This window comes from Papio anubis, chromosome 15, assembly GCF_008728515.1.
Source record: "Papio anubis isolate 15944 chromosome 15, Panubis1.0, whole genome shotgun sequence".
NCBI lineage: Eukaryota > Metazoa > Chordata > Mammalia > Primates > Cercopithecidae > Papio > Papio anubis.
Genome location: NC_044990.1, coordinates 86,475,073 through 86,500,515, shown reverse-complemented (window position 1 = coordinate 86,500,515; position 25,443 = coordinate 86,475,073). Strand labels below are relative to the sequence as shown.

The 25,443-nt window shown below is 35.0% G+C and overlaps 1 protein-coding gene across 2 annotated transcripts in view; it reads right to left on the bottom strand.

Annotated features, from left to right (window-relative positions):
* TNFSF13B (TNF superfamily member 13b) overlaps positions 1-25,443 on the bottom strand; it is a 39,226-nt gene that overhangs the window by 3,738 nt on the left and 10,045 nt on the right. Inside the window, exons 3-5 of one of the 2 annotated variants that reach the window (XM_003914065.5) lie at positions 17,914-17,970; positions 1,194-1,306; positions 955-1,105 (exon numbers count right to left, since the gene is read on the bottom strand). In XM_003914065.5, coding sequence (XP_003914114.1) covers positions 955-1,105; positions 1,194-1,306; positions 17,914-17,970 — 321 coding nt within the window. The remainder of the gene's footprint in view (positions 1-954; positions 1,106-1,193; positions 1,307-17,913; positions 17,971-25,443) is intronic. The other variant, XM_003914066.5, reaches the window with a different exon arrangement.

The window sequence follows — 25,443 nt, the reverse complement described above, 5'->3', positions numbered from 1 at the left end:
GCCAGTCTCCATTCCTGTGTGTCACACAGTCATTCATAGTAAACATCTGGAACTGAAGCCATTCCTCAGGGTTCTGGATTTTTACAAAATCAACAGAGAAAATAAATGTCTTTAAGGTAAATATTTTTCTTTAAAACCAGCCTGGATTAATTTTAAATCACCCTTGAAAAATAAAATGAAGGAAATGTTGGCAATTGCAGCTGAAACAGACCTGAGGTTTACAAGACCTGCCCTGCTCTCTGCCTCTCACTGCACCTGGGTGCAAAGGTAGGTTTGCTTCTACACTTTCACATTCCTAAGTCACCTGTCTGGTGTCCACTGACACAAGATGTCACCTGTGTGAGAAAGAAGCCATTGTACAACTTTCCCTTACCCTCAAACCCGGCCGGGGCATTTCTTCCACAGCATGCAAGAAGAGATTTGGTTGCTCCCAGTGTGGAATCAGACTGGCTGGTCTAAAAATTAGTAGCTGTGTAACCTGGGACAAGTTACGTTACCTCTCTGTGTCTAGATCCTCACTCTCTTAAATGGGAAGATTAAATAAGCATGCATATATAAAATGCAGAAAAGAGTGCCTGGCCAGTGGTAATCACTCTATCATTGTCAGATATTATTATTGTTGTTATTAAGGGTTGAAGAAAATATATTTGAATTTTTCTCAGTGTAGAAGTTACTATGTAGAAGTACTATGTACAATGTAGAAGTTGCTATGAAGTTACTACCCTTTCTAAATGTATATAAAGATGGTAAAGTTATTAGTAATAATTCCATCTTTCTCAATTAAAACAGACTAGCTTATCATTCAAGATTTAAAAAACACAATATATTGAGGAATGCCTTTCTGTCTCTTCATATTTTAGGGCACCATCCTTTCATTTTCGCATTTTGCAGCTCAGATTTTTCATCAAACTCTCTTCATTTCACAATTAGCAGGGTGTGAGAACTATTATTTACCAGCTGAATAGCAGGAATTATTGGGTAGTGTTTCAGGCATATTTTGAATACATCGAAACAAAGTCACCAGACTCAATTCATCCCCAAAGACATGGACTTTTTTCCTCTGAATTAGATGTCCCATGGCATAGGTCTTATCAGTGTATAAAACCTGAGAAACAAACCAAGAAACTTTGTCAGAAATGAACACAAAATGGGAGGCTTCAGACAGTAACATCAGAATTAGGGTTTGAACCTACCTGACCATATATAAAAAAGTAACCAGTTTCTTTGACCAATATTTTATTCTCTTTTTCTTCTAGGGCACTTCCCCTTTTAAAGCTGAGAAGCCATGGAACAAATGTGTAAGATCCTGCAATGAAGAGAATCATTTATAAGGAAAGAAACCAAGAAAGGCAGTTTTCACCTCCACCTCCATTTAGTTGTTAAGCTACCTCTGAAATTTAGAAGATAATTCCATCCTAAAAAAAAAAAAAAAAAAAAAGAAGAAGAAGAAGACAAGTCACATTACTGCATTGGATTCTTTGCCATCACTTATATATTAACCTGGGTTAATATATCAGATACAAGAACCCAAGAGCTAACCCTTTATATGAATGTCTGGGTTTTCCCTTTATTGGTCTATGTTTCGGCTATTTCATAATAAAAGCTGGTCTGGATAAGAGAGTTTGAAGCAAAAAGGGGACAAAATTTCTCTGAATAACACACTAGTGGAGATTTTCCTTTGATTCTCAGAGAGGAAAGAGTATGTGAAGAGTTTGGCAAAAGGTTTCCGGAGGAAGAAATCTCTCCATTCCTTGGCCCAAATGTGGCAACAGAAGGGAGCCTATGGGAGAAAGAAGAAAGTGACTAAGACACAATCTTTACTAAGAACAGTCAAGGAACTTTGTAACAATGATCTATCATATTTGAGTTTCAATGGCTTCTGCTCAGTTCACTGATAATTCTCCTCCATTACCCATCAAAAATCACTTGGGGAGTGACAAGGAGGCCACTGTGCTCAAGGGTGAGATGAAAGAGACAGAGAGAAGACAGTAGCCATCAGTGAATAGGCACATGGGGGACTACATTGCTGAGCCAGAATCTGTAAGTGCGTTCAGACACCAAAACCCATTAAGAGAGCAGAGACACTCCTTTCCTGTGAATTCATACTTTACATTCCCTGGATTTCTCATGGGTGTGTCATGTGACTATCTGAGTAAAGGGTGAGCCCTAAGGCTAGAGGTTAGGAAATTTGGGGAGTGTAAATTAAGTGATGTAAAATGAATAAAAAGAAGATTAGGGGGACTGTAATATAAGGATGAAATAGTAAAACAGAGCTGTGGAAGTTAGTCTAGAATCATACTTTAAATGTCGCTGTATAATTGGTAATGGTGGACCATACCTGTGTCCAAATTTCATCCTGATCACAGCAAAAATGAAAACAAAATTGATAATAAAATTCAGAGTCCACAACAGACAACAGGCTAGAAGCCAAAGAAGATAACAATTTTTCTAGAATTGAAATTAAAGAGCATTTTTTTCCTGTGGGTTTTCATGAGGGGCACAGGATGATGTGGTAGTTAACAAGGTGCTCACATTCCGTACATACAACTGTCAAGTGTACGTGCCTTCTTCACATAGTTTCCAAGGCAAACCAAGTATATTTAAACTTTTTCCAAATAAAATTCTTTTTTGATCTTATGTTTTAACCGACAGATAAAATTGTACATATTTGTCATGTACAACATGATGTCTTGAAATATGTAGGCATTGTGCAATGACTGAGTCAAGCAAATTAAAATATACGTTACCTCGTATAGTTGTCATTTTTGTGGTGAGAGCACAATATCTACTCATTTAGCATTTTTCAAGAATACATTTCATTAACTGTAGTCACCATGTTGTACAAGAGATCTCTTGAACGTATTCCTCCAGTCTATCTGAAATTTTGTGACCTTTGACCAACATCTTTTCACCCCCACCCCACCACCAAGCCACTAGTCAACACCATTCTTCCCTCTACTTCTTTGAATTTGACTTTTTTTAGATTCCACATATACGTCAGATCATGTAGTATTTGTCTTTCTGTGCTTATTTCACTTGTTCTAATGTCCTTCAAGTTCATCTATGTTACTGAAAACAACAAGGTTTCCTTCTTTTTATGCCGATATATTCCACTGTGTATATATCGCACATTTTCCTCATCCGTTCATCTGCAGATGGATACTTAGGTTGATTTAGTATCTTGGCTATTGTGAATAATTCTGCCATAAACATTGAAGTACAGATATCTCATCTATGGTCACACCACTCTGAATGCACTGTATCTTGTCTGACCTCAGGAGCTAAGCAGGGTGGGGCATGGTTAGTCCTTGGATGAGAGATATCTCTTTGACACACTGATTTCATTTTCTTTGGATATATACTTGGTAGTGGGATTGATGGATTGTATGGTATTTCATTTTTAATTTTTAAAGAAACTTTTATACTATTTTCCATAATGGCTATACTAATTTATATTCCCAGTCCAAATAAGATTCTTGAGGGAAGAATGTAAAATCAGAACCACATATTTCTGATTGTTTCTAAGGAGTAAGAATCCTAGGTGACAACAAAACAAACTACATTGTAAATTCAAGTTGAAATAAATAACATTTCCTTAGTCAGACCTTTGAGTTCCTATTACCACAGACAGAGGGAGGAAAGATGTCAGGGAGAGTGGGGAGGAAGGATGGAGGATCTATGAGTGGATCAAGAAACTTCCCAGGTCTTCTTCAGCACATGCTCTTGTCGACCTGTGCTTCTTGCTCACTCCCAGGAGCCACGTCCATCACTGTTTCTCACCAAGGGTGAATGTGCCCTGATATGGGCAGGTCTCATCATCTTAAGTGGCTTTTCCCAAAGAAGGGAACATTCTCCTTAAAAGAAAAGCCCTCTTGTATAGTAATAGTTAACACAAGATCACCTCAATGACAAATTACAAATGCAAAATCATCATCGCCTCTTTTATGATATAATTTCAGTGAAAAGATTATCATAAAATAGTTTTTAATTTTGTTTAAATGACATAATGTATGCCAAGCACTTTTTGGAGTGCTGAAAAATGAGGAAGAGTTAATACAGTTACTGTCGATATTGTAAAACACAAACTGATGACTTCACCAAGGCAGTTGCTTTCATAGCTTAATGATATTCATTTGATGCTTGGAGTGAAGAGAGATGTTAAAAAAATAATACACTTAATAGATACTAAATTTTCTGAGCTAAAGGGCCATTTGTGTTTGGTTCCGTCATTTTCCCAGGGCTTAACATCATGACTGACCCACTGTAGACATGCAGCAAATATTTATTAATTAATTCAAATTTAAACATAATATAATTCAAAATAGCAATGTACTGTAAAAATTAATCGCAGGTATTCAATTGGTTTTTTTAAAGCACTTTACTACCAAGTTACTGCACTTCTTGTAATGAAATGCCCTCCATCATAGAGCTAGTATATTCTCTTAAATTGAAGTAAAATACAAATTTCTAAAATCACTTGTTTACATCTGGCTAGAGATATTTGTTTACTAAAATTTTCATAACAATTTAGATTGATTTCTTAGATTTTTTACATTCAATTAATATCTATATAATTAAAGACCCACTTCTTAGTAAATGTCACTGGTGTATTGTCAGCATAGAAAATAAAACAAGTACATAGTAGGTCTCTATTCTTAATGTCTCCTAATATTTTATTTAGGCATTTTATCATCTCTTCTGGCAATAATCTTATTAAAGTGATAGAGAACATGTTTACTTATTTTTATTTTTATTTATTGTCTTTATTCCTTCCACATCCACACACACACATATGCACACCCACATACTTACCTGGGCTCTCTGCAAACAGGAGATAAAGACTAAGGTTAACTGCAGACAGCTTAGTGAAGGGTTGAAGAAATACCCCGGTTCAGAGGCTGTTTGTAAACACCAAGAGAGATTTTTATTTTTGTTTTTCGACTTCTAATGTTTAACAAAATCTCTGTCAGGATGAGGATTAGCAATAAAATAATCTCTATCAGGCCAAGAAAACAGATAATAGAAGAAAGACTCCTATGTCCACACAGGACAAGGAATAGAGTCTAGGCAAAAAAAAAAAAAAAAAAAAAAAAGTACTTTGGAAAAATTACTAAACAAGAGAACAACTGCAGTCCACATCAATTAACAACAGAAAACCCTGAGGATGGGAGTAATTTTGAGTTCCAGATTTGCTACATTGTAACATCCAAGCTGTCCAATTTTCAAGAAGAAACTTCAAAGCATACAAAGAAAGAAAATTATGAACTACTCAGTGGACCAAAAGAATAAAGTCATTATTACAAGATTAATACTCAATAGGGAATCACTTTTCTACCAGTGATCTAACACTTTTCTACCAGTAATAAACAAGTGGAATTTGAAATTAAAAATACAATGGCATTTAGATGATTACCTCAAAAAATGAAATACTTAGGAATAATCCAACAAAATATGTAAAAGATTTAAATAACTAAATAAATGGAGAGATACTCCATGTTCATAAATAGGAAGACTTAATATTGTCAAGATGTCATCAGTTCTTCCTGTAGATTCAATGCAATGGTGGTTGGTTTTTTTTTTTTCCGAGTCTTGCTCTGTCATCCACGCTGGAGACAGGGGCACGATCTTGGCTTACTGCACCTTCTGCCTCCTGGGTTCAAGTGATTCTCCTGCCTCAGCCTCCGGAGTAGCTGAGACTACAGGCATGCACCACCATGCCCGGCTGGCTAATTTTTGTATTTTTAGTAGAGAGGAGGTTTCACCACATTGGCCAGGCTGGTCTCAAACTCCTGACCTCATGATCCCGCCTTGGCCTCCCAAAGTGCTGGGATTATAGGCATGAGCCACTGTGTCCGGGCGACTCAATGCAATCTTAATCAAAATCAAAGCAAGTTGAATATCAACAAACTGAGTCTAAAGAATATATGGAGAAGCAAAAGATAGAAATGCCAACATAATATTAAAAGATAAGAACAAAGTGGGAGAACTAACACTACTCTACTTCAAGACTTACTATAAACCTACAGTAATCGAGACAATGTGGTATTATTGAAAGAAGAGAAAAACAGATTATCGAAACAATATAAAGAGCCTAAAACTAGACTCACATATAATCAACAGATCATTGACAAAGGGCAAAGGCAATATGATAAAGAGAAGATAGTTTTTTTAAAAAAAATAGCACCAGCACAACTGAACATCCACATGTTAAAAATAAATAAATAAATTGAAACACGCACATTGATTTTAATAAGATTTGGAATCTTTTTGCCTTTACCCTCCTTGAAGTTTACTGAACTTTTTAGATGTGTAAATTTATGACTTTCTTCAACATTGGAAAGAGTTTGGCCATTATTTCTCCAAATATTCTTTTTTCAAATTTTATCTCTCTTCTCCTTCTGTGACTCTCATAATGCTTATGTTTAATGTATCCTGGGGGGGTCTCTTATAATCTGTTCACTTTTCTTTATTCTTTTTTAACTTCATTTTTAGAGCCATTTTAAATTCACAGAAAAACTGAGAGGAAGGTACAGTGATATCTCATAGACCTCACACTCCCTACAGATGCATATCCTCCTCCATTATCAAAATCCCCCACCAGAGTGGTACATTTGTTACAGTTGATAAACCTACACTGGTATATCATGGAGGAAACTTAAATTTCTATTACTAAAAAAAAAAAAAAGAAGTGAAAATAAAAATGTTACATACTGTGCAATTCCAACTACATGGCACTCTGGAAAAGTTAAAACTATAGAGACATTTTAAAAATGCCACTTCCAGGGGATAAGCAGCGGAAAGGGAAAGGTAGTTGGAGTGAAGCACAGAGAATTTTCAGGACAGTGAAAATACTCTACTACTACAATGGTGAATACATACCATTATACATTTGTGCTAATCTATAGAAAGTACGACACTAAGGTGAACCCTAATGTAAACCCTGGACTCTGGATGATAATGATATATTAGTGTAGGTTTATCAGTTGCAACAAATGTATCACTGTGGTGGGGGATTTGATAATGGGGGAGGATATGCACCAGTAGGGAATATGAGGTTGATGAGATATCTCTCTACCTTCCTCTCAATTTTTCTGTGAATCTAAAATGGCTCTAAAGATAAAGTTAAAATAGAAAGAATAAAGAAAGGTGAACAGATTGTAAGAGACCCCCAGGATACATTAAGCAGATGAATATATGCATTACAAGAGTTACAGAAGGAGAAGAGAGAGAAAATACGAAAAAGGAATATTTGCAGAAATAATGGCCAAACTCTTTCCAGTGTTGAAGAAAGTCATAAATGTACACGTCTAAAAAAATTCAGTGAACTCCAAGAAGGGTAAACACAAAAGATTCCTACCAAGACTTATTAAAATCAAGCTATTAAAAGATAATGACAAGGAGGAGATCTTGAAAGCAGAGAGGCAATTCATCAAATATAAAATATGCTCAATAAGATTAAAAGCTGATTTGTCATCAAAAACCATGGAGGCCAGAAGGCAGGGGAATTACATATTTAAAGTACTGAATGAAAAACACTGTCTACCCTGTATTCCATATGTGGGAAAATATCCTTAAAATGTGAAGAAAAATTAAGTTATTCTCAAATAAAGAAAAACTGAGGGAGTTCATTGGTAGCAGACTTACCCTGTGAGAAACGCTAAAGTAGATAGAAATTTAAAAAAAAAACAAAAACAAAAAACACGAAGTGAGAACTGAAAGATAGATGAAGAAATAAAGAATAGAAGTAAAGGTACATATGTAGGTAAATATAAAAGCCATTGTAAGTGTATTTTTAGTTTTTAACTTCTCTTTTGTTTCCTATACTATTTAAAAGACAAATACATAAAATGATAATTATTAATTTATGTTAAGGGCTTACAGTGTTTAAGGGTATATTTTGTGACAATAACAACATAAGAGAGAAGCTAAGTTGTTATCAATTCAAACCACAGTGTTATAAATTTAGGATGTTTATTGTAATCACCAGAATAAGAACCATGATAATAACTTCTTAAGATGCACAAAAAGAAATTAAGAGAAAAACAAAATGGTGTACTTATAAAGGTATATTAAAAACAAAATAAAGAAGAAATAAAGGAATTGAGGAACAAAACTTATAAAAAAACAAACAGCAACATAGTAGTTCTTTCCTTATCGGTAATCACTTTAAATATAAATGAACTGAATTTAAATTTGGCAATTAAAATGCAGAGATTGGCAAAATAAATTTTTAAAAGCCCAAACTCATGATCTAATTATATTCTGCCTACTAGAGACTCACTTCAGATTCAAAAACACAAACAGGTTTTTGTGTTTCAAGGTTTCAAGATCAAAGGATGACAAATATGCCTCCTTGCAAATAGCAGCCAAAGGCAACAGGGATGGCTAATACTGATATCAGAATAAATACATGTTAAGCCAAAAATTTTTATGAGACAAAGAGAGTATTAAATATTGATAATAGAGTTAACTTATCAAGAATACCTAATAATTATAAACATCACTCAACAGAACCTCAAGATATAAGCAGATATTGGCTAGACTGAAAGGAGAAATAGACATTTCTACAGTAACAGCTGAAAATTTCAGTATCTCACCTGAAGTAATAGCTAGACCATCTAGGGAAGAGACCAATAAGGCAACAGTGAACTTCAACAACATTGTAAACTAACTGAACCTAACAGACATATAGAAAACACTCCACCCAAAATCAGCAGAATACATATTCTCAGGTGCACAGGAACATTCACCAAGATAGACCATGCTGTGCAACAGAATAATTCTCATTAGATTTTAAAATATTTAAATTCTACAAATTTAAATTTTAAAGTATTTAAATTCTACAAAAGCATATCTTTTATTTTAAAAAGATATGCTTTTCATCCTTTGACCTTGAAACCTGTTTATGTTTTTCCATCTGAAATGAATCTCTGGTAAGCACTCATTCTCGCTACCTTCAATAACATAAGGAAAATTGGAAAACTCACAAATAAGTGAAAATTGAACAAATTCTTAAACAACAAATTGATCTATGAATAAATCCTAGAAGAAAATAGAAAATACTTTGAGATGATTGAAAATAAAAACACAACATAGCAATATTCATAGGAAGCAGTGAAAGTAGCACTCAGAAAGAAACGTACAACTGTAAATGCCTATGTCAAAAAATATCTCAACTCAATATTCTAAGTTCAGCTTAAGGAAATAGAAATAGAAGAGGAAACTAAACCCAAAATTGACAGAATGAAGAAAATAATAAAGATCAGATAATATAATAAAGAAGGTAATAATAAAGAAGGTAGATGGAATAAACAATGGAAAAAGGGCTGGGTGCGGTGGCTCACACCTGTAATCCCAGCACTTTGAGAGGCCAACGCGGGTGAATTATTTGAGGTAAGGAGTTGGAGACTAGCCTGACCAACATGGTGAAACCCTGTCTCTACTATAAATATATAAAAAAAAAAATTAGCTAGGTGTGGTGGCACACGCCTGTAGTCCCAGCTACTTGGGAGTCTGAGGCAGGAGAATCACTTGAACCTGGGAGGCGAAAGTTGCAGTGAGCTGAGATCGCACCATTGCACTCCAACCTGGGTGACAGATACTCCATCTCAAAAAAAAAAAAAAAAAAAAAAGAACAGGACTGGAAACAGTAACACTGAACATTGGTTTTTTGAAAAATATGAACAAAGATGACAATCATTTAGCTACATTGACCAATAAAAAAGACTCCAATTAATAAAATCACTAAAGAAACGGAGGCATTGTTAATGGCCTATTAGAAATAAAATGTTTATACCTTTTTATTATTTATAATAATTGTACTCCAACAAATTAGATAATGTAGATGAAAGGGACAAATTCCTGGAAACACACAAACTACCAAAATTGACTCAAAAAATAAATTTAAAAATCTAAACAGACCTATAACCAGTATAGAGTTTAAATTAATCCAAGTCTTCCCTCAAAATTCATAACTAGATGACTTTATTGGTGAATTTTACTAGACATTTAAAGAAAAATTAACATCAATCTTCTCAAACTCTTCCACAAAACAATAAAAGAGAAGGGAACAATTCCTAACTTGTTCTGTACATCTAGAATTACACTGATACCAATGCCAGACAAAGACACCACAAAAAACTACAGGCCACAATCAATCATGAATATAAATGTAATAATCCTCAAGACTACCCTAACATCAGAAACAAGACTATGCCTGCATTTACCACTGCTATTCAACATATACCGGAAATTTAAAAAAAATCCAAATGCAAGGAGAATAGTAAAACGATCTCTATTTGCAAATATCATAATCCTATACGTAGAAAATTTTCAGCCAGGCGTGGTGGCTCACACCTGTAATATCAACACTTACTGGTATTACTTATTGGTAACACTTACTGGGAGGCTGAGGCAGGCAGATCTCTTGAGGTCAGAAGTTTGAGATCTGCCTAGCCAAACATGGTGAAACCCTGCTTCTACTGAAAATACAAAAATTAGCCAGGTGTGGTGGCACGCACCTGTAATCCCAGCTACTTGGGAGGCTGAGGTACAAGAATCACTTGAACCCTGGAGGCAGAGGTTGCTGTGAGCCCAGATCATGCCATTGCACTCCAGCCTAGGCAACAGAGCGAAACTCCATGTCAAAAAAAAAAAAAAAAAAAAATCCATGAATTTACAAAAAAATCTACTAAAACTAATCAATGAATTCAGTTAAGTTGCAGGGTACAAGATCAACACTTAAAAATCTGTTGTGTTTCAATAACCAGGAATGAATAATCTAAAAATGAAATTTTAAAAAAGAATCCCATTTACAGTAGCATCTGTTATGGACTGAATATTTCTGTCACCCAAAATTGATATGTTGAAATTTTAACTTCCAATGTGATGGTATCAGGGGATGGTGCCTTTGGGAAATAATCAGGTCATGGTGGCACAGTCTTTATGATGGGTTAGTGTACTTACACGAAAAGACATAAGAACTTGCTTTTGTCTCTGTTCTCAGCCATATGAAAACACAAGGAAAAGACCACCATTCACAAACCAAATCTGTTGGCACCTTAATCTTGAATTTTCCAGCCTCCAGAAGTGTGAGAAATACATTACTACTGTTTAAGCCATTCAGTCTACTGGAATTTGTTATAGCAAACTGAACTGACTAAACAGCATTCAAAAGAACATAACACCTAAGAGTAAATTTACCCAAGGACATAAAACACTTTAACACTAAACACTACAAAAGATTGCTATAAGAAATGATAGGACATATAAATAAAAGAGAAGATATCTTGTGTTCATGGATTGATAGATTTAGTTTTGTTAAGATGGCAGTAATACCCAATATTATGTACAGATTCAGTCTAATCCATATACAAATTTCAGTGACCTTTTCTTTTCCAAAATGAAAAAGCCAGCCTTACAATTCATTTGTTATCGCAAAAGAGTATCAAATAGCCAAAACAATCTTTTTTTTTTTTTTTTTTTTTTTTGAGACTGAGTCTGGCTCTGTCGCCCAGGCTGGAGTGCGGTGGCCGGATCTCAGCTCACTGCAAGCTCCGCCTCCCGGGTTCACGCCATTCTCCTGCCTCAGCCTCCCGAGTAGCTGGGACCACAGGCGCCCGCCACTTTGCCCGGCTAGTTTTTTTTTTGTATTTTTTAGTAGAGACGGGGTTTCACCATGTTAGCCAGGATGGTCTCGATCTCCTGACCTCGTGATCCGCCCGTCTCGGCCTCCCAAAGTGCTGGGATTACAGGCTTGAGCCACCGCGCCCGGCCGCCAAAACAATCTTAAAAATAAATAACAAAATTGAAAGATTCACTATTCTAAATTTCAAAGTTTACTATAACTTTAACAGTCATCCAAATAGTATGGTGGTCCAGCATAAGGCAAAGCATATAAACAAACAAAATAAAATTGAGAGTACAGAAATAAACCCATGCATCTATGTCCAACTGATTTTTAACAAGCGTGCCAAGACCATTCAATGTGGAAGAAATCATCTTCTTCAACAAATGATGTTGGGACAACTAGATATCCTCATGCTAAAAGATGATTTTGGACCTCTGCTTCACACCATATACAAAAATGAATTAAAATAGATCAATTGCCTAAAGATAAGACATAAAGCTACAAGACTCTTAGAAGAAAACATATGGGTGAATCATGATGTTGAATTTGGCATGAGTTCTTCAATGATGACACTAAAATCACAAGAAAGAAAAAAAAGATAAGTTTTACTTCATTTATCTAATGCACAATACTCTTGTGCCTCAAATGACATTCTTGAGAAAGTAAAAGACAATCCACAAAATAGGAGACAATACTTGCAAATCAGATACTTGATAAGGATCTTGTATCCATAATATATAAGGAAGTTTTACAACTCAACAACAAAAAGACAAACAACTCAATTAAAAAATGGACAAGGTACTTGGATAGATATTTTTCCAAAGAAGATATACAAAAACCAAAAAGTACATGAAAAGATGCTCAACATCATTGGTCATAAGGAAAATGCAAATAAATACCAAAATGAGATATGGCTTCACACCCACTAGGAAGGCAATAATAATAAAAACATTGAAAATAAGATGTGTTGGTGAGGATGTGAAAAAATTAGAACACTTGTACATTGCTGGGGGAATGCAAAATTGTGCAGCACTGTAGAGAACAGGCTAACAGTTTCTCAGCAATTCTACTCATCGATGTATACTCCAAATAAATGAAAAGAGGCACTCAGGAAGTACTTTATGCAAATGTTCACAGGATCACTACTCAAAATAGCCAAAAGGGGGTAACAAACCAAATGCCCATTCATAAAATTATGGCTTACATGTAATAGAAAAATATACATTCATACAGAGGAATGAAGTAGGAATACATGCTAGAATGTGGGTGAACCTCAAAACATTATGCTAAGTGAAAGAAGACAGGAATTAAAAGTCACGTATTGTATGATTGCATTTATATAAACCATCTGAAATAGGTGAATCCACAGAGACGGAAAGCAGATTGCTGGTTACAGGGGCGTGGGGAGACAGAGAAATGGTGATTGACTGCTTAATGGATACATGATTTTCTCTGGGGCTGAAGAAAATATTTTGGAACCAGAGAGAGTTGGTGGTTGTAAAATATGGTGAATACTACATGAGAATGAATTGTGCATTTAATTTTATGGTATATGAATTTAATTTCAATTAAAAAGATATAACTGAAAAGGTAGATACCCCGATCATTTAGCATTTAGAAGTCTACACTAACAGAAAAAGCAAAACAAATAGCCTATGTAGTAAGCAACCTCTTCAAAACTATAAAATAGAAACTCTTGTTAACGTGAAAAACAATACACGGTATAGCACAATATCATGAACGAAAGCCAAATACATTTCTGAAATAAGTAAACCTAAATTGATTTATATCACCCAATAAATGAAAATTATTTTAAGATGAGATAAGAAAACAAAGAGCAACTCTGTTTTGCATACATGGGAAACACAGAAAAATTATTTCAGAGAAGTTAAAAGTAAAATTTTGGGCAAAGTCATGCTAGGGAAATGCAATCCAAAAATAAAAAGAAAACATTTTAACCTTAATAGTGAAAAGACATATCATGAAATTCAAGGTTTTTATACACAAAAAGAACAACCAGCTGGAAAATATAAAGAAAGAAAATGTTTCCATTTATCATAGCATTTGAAAAGGTAGAATACCTTGTAATGATATTAATAAGAAATACACAAGAACTTCTTGAAGAAAATTTCAATGCATATTAAAAGAAACAAAAGGAGACTAAACAAATATAAATATATATCATGTTCTTGGATTGGATTTGATTTGTACATCATGAGGGTATTTTTCTTAATTTATAAATATGAAATCCAAAAAAAAAAAAAAAAAAAAAACCAGCAGGCATTTTTCTTTTTCCTTTTAACTAGGTAAATTACCTAGCTGATTTTATAGTTCCTATATTTAATTAAAAAAAACGGAAAAATTCTAGAAGTGAAAAGAAAAAAATGAGCGAATTAAATTTACCAGAAAATAAAACAAAGCCTTAGGAACCAAAATGCCATTTTATTGGGGTGCATAAACAGACATTCAGTCAACATGATATAACAGAAAAGTATTTTAAAAGTGAAAAAAACATAGACTAAACACGGGAATTTAATAAAAGTTAAAGTTAATATCTTCAAGCAGTGTGGAAAAGATGGACAATTAAAAAAACTTGTGATGCCCTCACGGGGGAGAATTAAGTTGGTTGCATACCTCACATCTTATACCAGGATAAATTGCAAATAGATACATTATTTAAAGGTAGAAAATAACTATAAAGGTTTCAGAAGGAACATGAGATCTTTCCTTAATACGTTTAAATGTAAAAGGCCTTTCTAATCACAACCCCAAATCCAGAATCCTTTAAAAAAACGGATAAATTTGACAGAAAAAAACTTCATGCAGAATTAAGACAAATGACAGCATGGGAGGAAATGCTCGCAATTTGTAATATAAAGAATTAATCTGCTTGAGATATAAGGAGCTCACAGAAATCAAATTAAAAATGACCAAAGTCCAATGAAAAAAATGGAAAAAAAATATGAACAGATGGCTCACAAAAAATAAAAATAGAAATGAAAAATTGGAAGAATGTAAAGACAGAAATACAAATGGTTCTTAAAACATATAAAATAATGGCTTAAAGAAAGCTAAGAGATGCTATTTTTCACCTGATGTTCTTTTGCTGCCAGCGATAGCATCACATTTTATAATCCCTATAGGACCACTTAGCAATAACTGTCAAAATTCAAAGTCTGTCCCACACATAGGCTGACATATGAGAAGTTATGGATGCACACAATTATTTTTTGCGGCACCTGCATTGCAAAAGATGGACACCAAGAAGTCTATTGGTAGGAGAATGATTAAATACATTAAATTCATACAATGGAATACTATGCATTTTTTTTAATATGAGCAACTCTGTACACAGGCAACAAAATATCTGCAATATACATTGTTAAGTAAAGAATGCAGGTTATAATCTCATTTTCAAATCATACGTATTGCAAATATGGTTTTTAAGTGTTTACTATAGGAAAGGAGGAAAGCAGAACTACATTTGCATTTGTTTGTGTTAACATAGAGAGAGTCTGAAGTCTACATAGGAAACTAAAAGTGAGGTGAGTGTGGGCAGGAACAGATGGGAAAAAGAGCAATCCACACTCTTTGTGCTTTTTTATTTTTTGCAACATGTGAATGCATTACCTATTCAAAATTTAGATTAAAATTCAAAAAAACAAATGAACAGAAAAGACATGAGACTACATTCTGATAAACCCCTCTTGTCTTCTTCTGTTTTGTGAAGTTTACCTCTGCCCTCACTGTCTGGACAAAAGTATGGGGGAGAGCAAGCATAGGAACTCAAAATATCAGATGGACGTAGCCCTGCTCCTTTGAACCTCCCGGAATACATAACATGATTTCATCTCACGACCTGATGTTATGTATAATACAATAGGATAATATATAGAATTTACTAATAATATTATAATATATAATATGCTAATAATAATACATTGTTTCCCCAGAAGATAATATATTAATTTTATTATACATAATTATTATAATACATTATATATTATATAATGTATAATTATATATTATATGCTAATAATACTAATCATATATTATTATCTTTTCCCAGAAGACTTCTTATTTTACTGTGCAAGTAAAATGCTTCATTGAGTACAACCTTTTTTAACAAAATGCAACCTGCCTCTATCTCCCTGCTAAATGTCCATGCACACTAACATTTATATACTGGTCAAGGGTTTGCTGACATCACAAGGGCAACCTCTTCATCCTAAAGGTTGGAGCACTGCAAGCAAGCATCCCAGGTAAGCATCCCAGTTCAGCACCCCTGGATCTGTGGGAAGCGGTCACCACTCCAGGAAGACCACAGCATACTGTCCAATTCACAAGCACATTGGAGTATAGCATCATTTGGTGCAATTTATAGCATTTTGGGGGGTAGGGGAAAATGTGTAAAGTAAACCTTTTCCAAGGAACTTTTTAAAACTGGAACTTTGGCCCTTAAGATCTCCTGGCTTTCTTTTCCTTCTTAGGAAACAGTGTGCTGCTTATTAAAAGTTGCAAACATGATTTGGGAAAATGTTGAGCAATAAATAATAGATTTACAAGTAGTTTAGTACTTGTGTTGTATCTAGGACAATTAAAGTCACACAGAAAAAAACACAAATGAAAAGAGCATGCCGGGGAATCATTACCAGGGCCAACTCACATTCATTATCTGTGCTTGTTTTGTTTTGCCCATTCCTCATTGCCTAGCTTAACCTCCAGATACTCCTGAACTCGTAGTTGGTTCACAACACAAAACTTCCTCCTGCCCTTGCCTGCTTTGCTGCCCTCCACAGCATTTCATCTCATCTATATTTTACTTGTTCATTTGAGGGCTGCTGGGTCTTTTGTTTGTTTTCTCCTCATCAAGAGGTAAGCTCTTTCAAAGTAGAAAACCACATATATGGACTTGCGATGGTTTGGCTTAGACTTTTCAACTTTACGAAGGTATGAAAGCCACATACATTCAGGAGAAATCATACTTCAGTCCGGTATTCAAAACATAATATGAGCTACTCAATACTTTCCTATAAAATGGGCTTCGTGTGAGATGATTTTGTCCAATTGCAGGCAAATGTAAGTGTTCTGAGCATGTTTATGATAGGCGAGACTAAGCTATGATATTTGGTAAGTTAGATGTCCTAACTGCTTTTTTCAATGTACGTTATTTTCAGCTTAGGGTGGGTTTATCAGGACATAACTCCATCGTAAGCCGAGGAGCATTTGTACATATTTTAATCACTGATACCCCCAGTGAACATAAAGTAATTAGAAATTGTATGTTCTTAATCAATAAATGTAAAATAAATGAATCAACGAATGTGTGAGTGAACAAATGGTTCTTTTTTAGAACATTTTTGTTCCTTAGTTATCTTACATAAACAAACGTTACTATAGAGCAGCAATTTCCATTTCTTTTCGGAGAGAGGTCGACACATCATAAAGTGGCATAGTCACAAAAATTTGTGAAAACTGGATGAAACAAAGTTAAACAAATATTTTTTTATTAAAGTAGGACTACTTAGATTCAATAACTTGCTAATGTGCCTTGTGACCCAAAGAAAAATATATAAGATGCTATGTTTCCAAATTTATTTGACACTGAAACTCTTATTTCAAGGACCATTTCTCTGCATTAATATTCTGGGTGATACATATTGGGAAATGACATTAAAAGTTGTTTCTTTGTGAACCTGGATTCAGGCCACTATTACAGAAAACACTTGTCTAAAATTAAAACTAAAAAAAGCTTCAAATAACTGAAAAATGTAAAACATTCTACCTCTGTGAGAAAATGGTAAATTATCAAGCAATAATTTGACATTGGAAATTTATTTTAAAAATACAGTTTTTTAATAATCTGTTCAGTTTTATTTTCCTCTTTCTATGATTTTTACAACTGAATATAACAGGAGAATTTGTGTTTGTGAAGATGGTCTTGACTCATTCTAAAAGACAAAATGCTGTCTAAATAATAAAAATTAAATTTGATTTAGTATTGATTTTTATTTTATTGTAATGTTAATTATTTAACATTTCTAAGTATTAGTGCCTCTAAGGTCATTCTCCTTATTAGATCCTTACTTAAGCCTTAATTATTATTTATTCCCAAGTCATTTTGAATAAATGTAAGTTTATTATTTTTTATTTGGTTATAAGAAGTTTTGAGAGGGATGATTGACTTTAGATGCAATTCAAATATAGTCTTTAGACTTGAAACTTACAAATATTTGGAGTGGACTGAATTCTAAGTAGAAAAAGTACTGGGGATATTTTATTACCTTTTTGTATAGTTGGTGTTTCACTGTCTGCAATCAGTTGCAAGCAGTCTTGAATGACTAAAAAGCAAAAATTTATCATTTTAGTTACTTGAGTAGAAATAATAAAGAAATGAACTGAGAACACAAAGCTACAAACCCATTCTTTCAGAAACACTAAATCAATTACACTTTTTACATTGATTGCATAATATTATTCTTAAAGTTACTTTATGATATTTGCCCATTGATTTATATATATATTTATATATATCATATATCTATGAAATTCATGACATTTCAGAAAAGCTCTATGTGCTGTTAAAATATAATAGGTATATCACCTGTACAGTTTAACCTAATTTGCTTTGAAAAGTGGCTGAAGAGAAAGCAAGTTTAATCATTTGTTTAGCACATCTACCAAATACATGAAACAGTTAACCTTATAAGATCATTCTAGTCTTTTGCTTTAAAAAATCTAACATGAGATCATGACTTATTACCACAGAAAATACTATTTCTGACACTTCTGAAATTAAAAAATGCTAATATTTATTGAACAGATTTAAGTGCAGACAGTGTACCAAGACTTAGTATATATCACTTCCATTTATCCTCACAGGAATCCTAAAAATTAGAGATTGGAAACTAAGGCTTGGAAAGTGTAAACAGCTTGTTCAGGAACTCAGAGACAGAAAGTGATGGGACCAGAATTTAAACCCCACCTGTTTCACGCTGGATCCAAAGTCAAGCTTTTGGTAAAATATACTGGACCAAAGAGAGAAAGAGAGATAGAACATCTTTTACAAATAAAATGCAAGACTTCCATGAGACTGCATATAATCAGTAAAGCTTCCTGAAAACATCAATTAACATCATATATTACATATTGAATATCTCAGTCAATATTTAAGAAACTAACATTGCATTAAATAAGGAGAAATGCCTTTAGGCAAAAGCAAATTAAGGACACCTGCTGGAAGGATACAATAAAGCAGTAAACATCTGTGAAAAATATGAAACATAAATCTAAGCTTGCATGTTTTAGATTAAGAAAATATTAGTTTAGTTTTTTATCTAGCAAATATTTTACTCAGAGTTAAAATAATACTTTATGAAGATGATTCTCAATGCATACAGCCTCCGGAGTAGCTGGGACTACAGGCGCCTGCCACCACACCCGGCTAGTTTTTTTGTATTTTTAGTGGAGACGGGGTTTCACCATGTTAGCCAGGATGGTCTCCATCTCCTGACTTGGTGATTCGCCCGCCTCGGCCTCCCAAAGTGCTGGGATTACAGGCGTGAGCCACTGCGCCCAGCCATGACTTCCTATTTCAAGTCATCCTTTCCCTGTTTCCCAAAAGCTTCAGTAGGAGATGGCTATGGTCTGAATGTCTGTGTTGCCCCCAGTTTCCTATGTTGAAACCTAACTGCTGAGGTGATGGTATTAGGAAGTAAAGCTTTGGGGAGGTGGTTATGCCTTGAGGGCAGAGCACTCATGAATGGAATTAGTATCCTTATAAAAGAGATCCCAGAGAGCCAGCTTGCCCTTTTTTCCCACATGAGAACCCAGTGAGGAGGCATCATCTACAAGCCCAGGAAGCAAGTCCTCATCAGATACCAAAATCTTCAGCCATCTTGGTCTTGGACTTCCGGCCCCCTGAACTAGGAGAAATAAATCTCTACTGTGTATAAGCCACCCAGTCTATGGTAGTTTGTTATAACAGCCTTGAATGAACTAAAGCAGATTTAGATACTCTGTGTAGTCAGAGAGAAGTTTACCTAATAAGTAATGCCTTGACACTATGAAAATGTCTCCATTTTAGTCTCCACAGCCCAATTAAAACTTGGCCACAACCTACACGTTGAAAAACAGTGTTCTATTCTCTCATGTAGTAGCAGAAATCTAACATTTAGCAGAAAATGTGCTTTAAAGAGAAAAGTTTATTTCAAGAACTCTTCTTCAGAAGAGAAAATAAGATATAAAATTGACGTTTCAATAATGAGGTGTAAATTACAGCCACTGAAGTTGTGTAAGTATGCTCTGATGTTTGAACAATGATAAAATTGCCTAGGGTTGCAGAATGTATACAGAATGAACAATTGTCCTTGTTCCAGAGAAAGTTACTTGGCTTTTCCAAGACAACTCGCTTTAGGAAATTTGATAGCTATTATCAAATTTCAACTGTTTCAGCTATTATCAACTTATCTCCTATTCAGTCTTTTAAGACTTTCTTTCTCATTCAACATAGATCTGGTCTTAGGCTGGAAATTAGCACTCAGCTAAAGATTTGTCTCACAAAGAAAGGAGCAAAAAAGGCGATATTATTTTTAATGTCTTCCAGTAGCATAGATATCTAACCACAAGAGTTTTGAAAACGCATAGTCTAACATAAGAAACACAATTTGATAACAATTGTCATATTAATTGATTATTGTTTGGTTCTCAAATGCCTTTTACACATCTCTCCCTCTACTGCAATTGAAAGGAATTACACAACAGGTTAAGAATAGATTTTTTATGTTTTTTTTTTTTTTTTTTTCTTTTAACTAAGCAAGGCAATAATATACATTAAAACCTTTCTGAGCCTATGGAGACACATTTCTGAATATACGTTTCTGGGGATTATGATGTAATAATGTATAAAATACGTAATCTTATAAAATACCATTTTACAGCATAAGAAAATTTACTCATCATAATAAACTTCACATAAAATATTTCTAAAAACAAAATATTGTAATGACAAAAATGTTTACAAAATAAAATCGCCAAAATAAGAACTTTAAGGACAAAAATAATTTGCTATTGATCAATATTTGACACAATAAAATTCAATACTTCACAATTAGAGTGTAATTTAAATACTATCCATATGGGAAACATTTTTACAGTTTGAAAGGCCACCTTTTGAAGCATAATGTCTAAATACCATTTAATCAGAAAAAGTGATTTGAAAGTTTAGATAATTGTTACTATCTGTTATACTATTTTCTGTACTGGAATGAATCCATTAAAACTTGAAACTGGTTTATTATACATTATTTCAACACAGCTAAATCTAATATGAACTACCATAAATAATGCAATTATTGCAGATTGTGTGTGGCTCCCATGAAAAACAGAAAAACATTACACACACAGCATTCCCATTACGTTTATCCCATCCGTACCACCTGCACCCACGGATTCTTCATAGTGCTTCTCATTCATCTCATTCAAGAAGCCTCCTCCAGCTTTCAGTCTGGATGAGATGTGCGTCCTGTGTCTTCCTTTATCTCTTTGTGTTTTTTTTTTTCCTGTCATCTTATTTATTACACCATACATCATTAAAGAAGGAGGATCTTGGATGGCAATGCCTCACTTTCATTTCTGCATAACTTATCATTTGGTAGATATAAGTTATGACGAATGTAGCAGTTTAATTTTTCTTGAACTAGCTTTGAATAATCAGTGGCAGAAAAATGTTAACTAGAGAAAACCACTAAAGATCTCAATATTGATCTAATATTTGACGTAGACTTATGAAGAAAATGGGGAAAGCATGATATTAAAGTAACACTTTCACTGAAATGAAAATACATGAATTTAGAGGATGAAATGAAAATACATGAATTAGTTTATAAGGTGTTATTTGACCATCGATAAGCAGTGTGCTTTGGTTGCTTACTTTAAAAAGTAATAAAATTTGAGAACTTTGAATTTTGAGAGAACTAGATTGAGAAGTATATATTGGCCTACTAGAAATCCTTGTAAGAGTTCTCAGTCTTGGGAGGGGTCTGCCTGACAGACCTTGTGCTTGAGGAAAATCATGTTCGTGTGTGTGTGAAGTGAGCTCCTGTGAAGGGAGGGTGACAGCAAAGGTCTCAGTGATTGACTGGGAAAAGACATAGGGTGATGATGGTTTGCCCTCAAATGCAGTTATGCAAATGCAGCATCTAAGATACATTGTGAATAAAAATTGAAGTCATGACCAATAGTCATGTGTGTTTGAAAGAGAATTAAACATTTATAATAAAAATAAGTTTTTAATTTTGGAGAATTCAGAAAGATAATAGCACTACAGTGCTCCAGAGAAAGTAAGAAAGGGGTGCCAGGTATTTTTTGGAAGGGGGTGTGGGAAAGGAGTTGATAGAATAGAAATAACCACAGCTGATGGAGTAATGATAGATATTTCAAATGATAACTTTCTTTTCTTTTTTTGTTTTTCTTTTTCTTTTCTTTTCTTTTTTTTTTTTTTGAGACAGGGTTCTGCCCTTGTTGCCCACGCTGGAGTGCAATGGCACAATCTTTGCTCACTGCAAACTCCACCTCCCAGGTTCACATGATTCTCTCGTCTCAGCCTTCTGAGTAGCTGGGATTACAGGCTTGCGCCAACACACCTGGATAATTTTGTATTTTTGGTGGAGACAGTTTCTCTGTGTTGGTCAGGCTGGTCTCGAACTCCTGACCTCAGGTGATCCACCTGCCTCAGCCTCCTGAAGTGCTGGGGTTACAGGTGTGAGCTACCACACCCGGCCTCAAATGATAATTTTCTATAACTTGCGTGTGTGTGTGTGTGTGTGTTTGTATAGACAGAATCTTAAGCAGTAATTGATCATTGTCATGTATCCACTCATATTTTAACTATGTTTTATGCTTAAAGCAATATAGGAGATGTAAAATTGCAGGCCTTTTGCATTGCCTCATAGGCACTAAGAGTAAAAAAAAAAAAAAAAAAAAAAGCATTTTCATCACTTAATGTTGCTTCAGTTTACTATTTATCTAATATTTTCATTTTAAATCGATAATTTTATACTTATATCATCATCTGTGTTTCTCCACGACTTCACTGAATTATGTTAGAATATTTCAATTTATTAATAATATATTCTCAGAATGCACTGAATATCAGGATCCTGCCAGTGAAGAACAGTAGCTTCATGATATCACATGTAAACCAACCTGATGTCAAGTAAGATAAAGCCAAAAATATAAACACAGATGAACACCTGTATAAAGTTACTAATGAATTGCACAATCAGCAATTAAGTCTTCACCTTCCCCTTGGACATTTCCATTTGGATGCCTTAGCGATGCTTCAAATTCAACGTCTCGAATATAATGCTTTACCTTTCTCATGCATACTTATTTTCTTTCTGAGTGAATATATAACTATCCTCTGAGTTGTCCAAGTTACCAACTTTATAAACATGCCTGATTTCTCCCTTCTCAGTCTTGGAGTTCAACTAATAATGAAGTTTGAATGGTTTAAATTTTTAACTTTTGTTCAATTTAGATTCCATCTCTTATCCACTTCATTTTAACAAATGTACTGAGGACTTAATCTATGTCAGGTGTTGTGCTAAGACTAGAAAAAAAAACAAAAACAAAAAAACAGCGGATGCCATCCCTGTAAACTCCCCAGGGAGTTTACAATCCAGTGGAAGAAATGGGTATTACTCATCATCACACGGACAGAATTAAAGTTTCAACTTTAATTCCTGGTGCCCGGGCCGGGCATTTGATCCAATCAGGAAGGCTTCTCTGGGAGGTGACACTTCAACTAAAACCAGAAAAAAAGAGGAGCAATAGGAGCATCACGGACAGAATTAACAGTTCATGAATCTATGCAGAGGGTGATGTTAGGAGGGACACAGAGAGAGAAGGAGGAAGAGGAGGAGCATAGCAGCCCAAATTCGGATCCCTACCTCACCATTCCTGACAACTCCATTAGCCTGCCAAGTTGTGTCTCTCTTTTCCACAATTCCTAGTCCATCATTTGCATTTCCTCCTGAATTATCTTTCTAAGTGCAAATTTGTTCTTCTCGTTCGAATGCTTACAATTCACTCACTGCATCTCCCTGGAATACAAACCAGTTCCTCCACGCCCTGGCCCAGTCAACATTCAGTCTCATGCATGTCACCCACCCACACCCAGTTGTACTTAAACACACCTCAGAATGACAGGTCATCTTCCGTGCTTCCACGACTGTATGTCTGCTGTTCCCTCCTACTAAATATACTTTACCTTCTATCCAGTGGAACTCCATTCATCCTTCAGTACTCAAATCAAATACAAACTTTTTCTACAATCCTTTAAGCTACATATTTGATCCCACTATACTTTACATATCATCTACTGAAATACATGTTACTATACACATGATTGTTTCTGTAACTGTTTCTCTCCCTAGATTGTGAATCACTTGATACTAAGGACAATCATTCACAAATTTTCAGTATCTGATTTACAGCAAACTTAAAAAAAAAATCCGTAGAATAATATACGAAACAATATTTACATGAAAAATAGCACTCAATTTTTCCAAACAATTCTTAAAAACCAGTCACTAAATCCAGCTTTATGAAACATGTTAAATCAAATTAAGTCAATGCTTGAGGGAAAAGGGGTTCCGTAAAACAAAACAATTTCCATGAATTGTGGACCCTCTCATAATAGACTTTGAACCCTCAGTTATGTAGCAAACACTTTCCGCAAGAGAAAATCTTAGTAATACATTTTTTAATCTCTATCCACAGGAGTGTAGCACTCTATAATATTTTTAAAGTAAGTGGTTGTGCACCATTTTCCTAAAATGTCTTAATTTGTAATTTCCAGAGGCTCCAGTGGGGCAGACAAAGAGAAAAAGGCCTGAAAGTGAGACTTCATAGCTGCTGTCAGGAGCTGTCACAGCACAGTTATTCCCCTTTCTCTTACCTTTCCCTGTGTCAGCCTGATGAGGAGGAGGTGGAGGAGGAAGAGAAGGGGAGGAGGAGGAAGAGGAGGGGAGGAAGAGGAAGAGGAGAGGAGAAGGAGGACAAAGAGAAGGGGAGGAGGAGGAAGGGGAGGAGGAGGAAGAGAAGGGGAGGAGGAGGAAAAGGAGAAAGAAGAGAAGGGGAGGAGGAAGAAGAGAAGGGGAGGAGGAGGAAGAAAAGGGGAGGAGGAGGAGGAAGAGAGGGGAAGAGGAAGGGGAGGAGGAGGAAGGGAAGGGGAGGAGGAGGGAGAGGAGGGGAGGAGGGGAGGAGGAGGGAGAGGAGGGGAGGAGGAGGGAGAGGAGGGGAGGAGGAGGGAGAGGTGGAAGAGGAGGAAGAAGAGAAGGGGAGGAGGAGGGAGAAGAGAAGGGGAGGAGGAGGAAGAAGAGGAGGAGAGGAGCAGAGGCGGAGGAGGGGAGAGGAGCAGAAGCAGAGGAGAGGAGTGGGGAGGAAGAAAGCTTGCATTTGCAAAAACTCTTCAACAGATCAGCACTTGGAAAAATTTACAAATTTAGAAGAGGAAAGGGATAATATAAAGATGTTTGCATGGGATAAGCCTCTATGCCTACTAAAACAAGACCTTTTCTTGAATTATTTCTGTTTCCTATTTCTACCTTGTCCTCATAACCTCAGATATTCTGTCCTCTTACCCAAGTCTGCTCCATCTTCAAACCCACTTCAGCTCTCTTGACCACGGTCTAGATAATCTCGCAGTCTGTGATCTCTACCACTAACAGCATTCTCTGATTCCTCAACTTGATGTCTCTCTCACTAGCAATAATTGTAATACCCTGGAGCTTGTCAGACCCAATACTTTT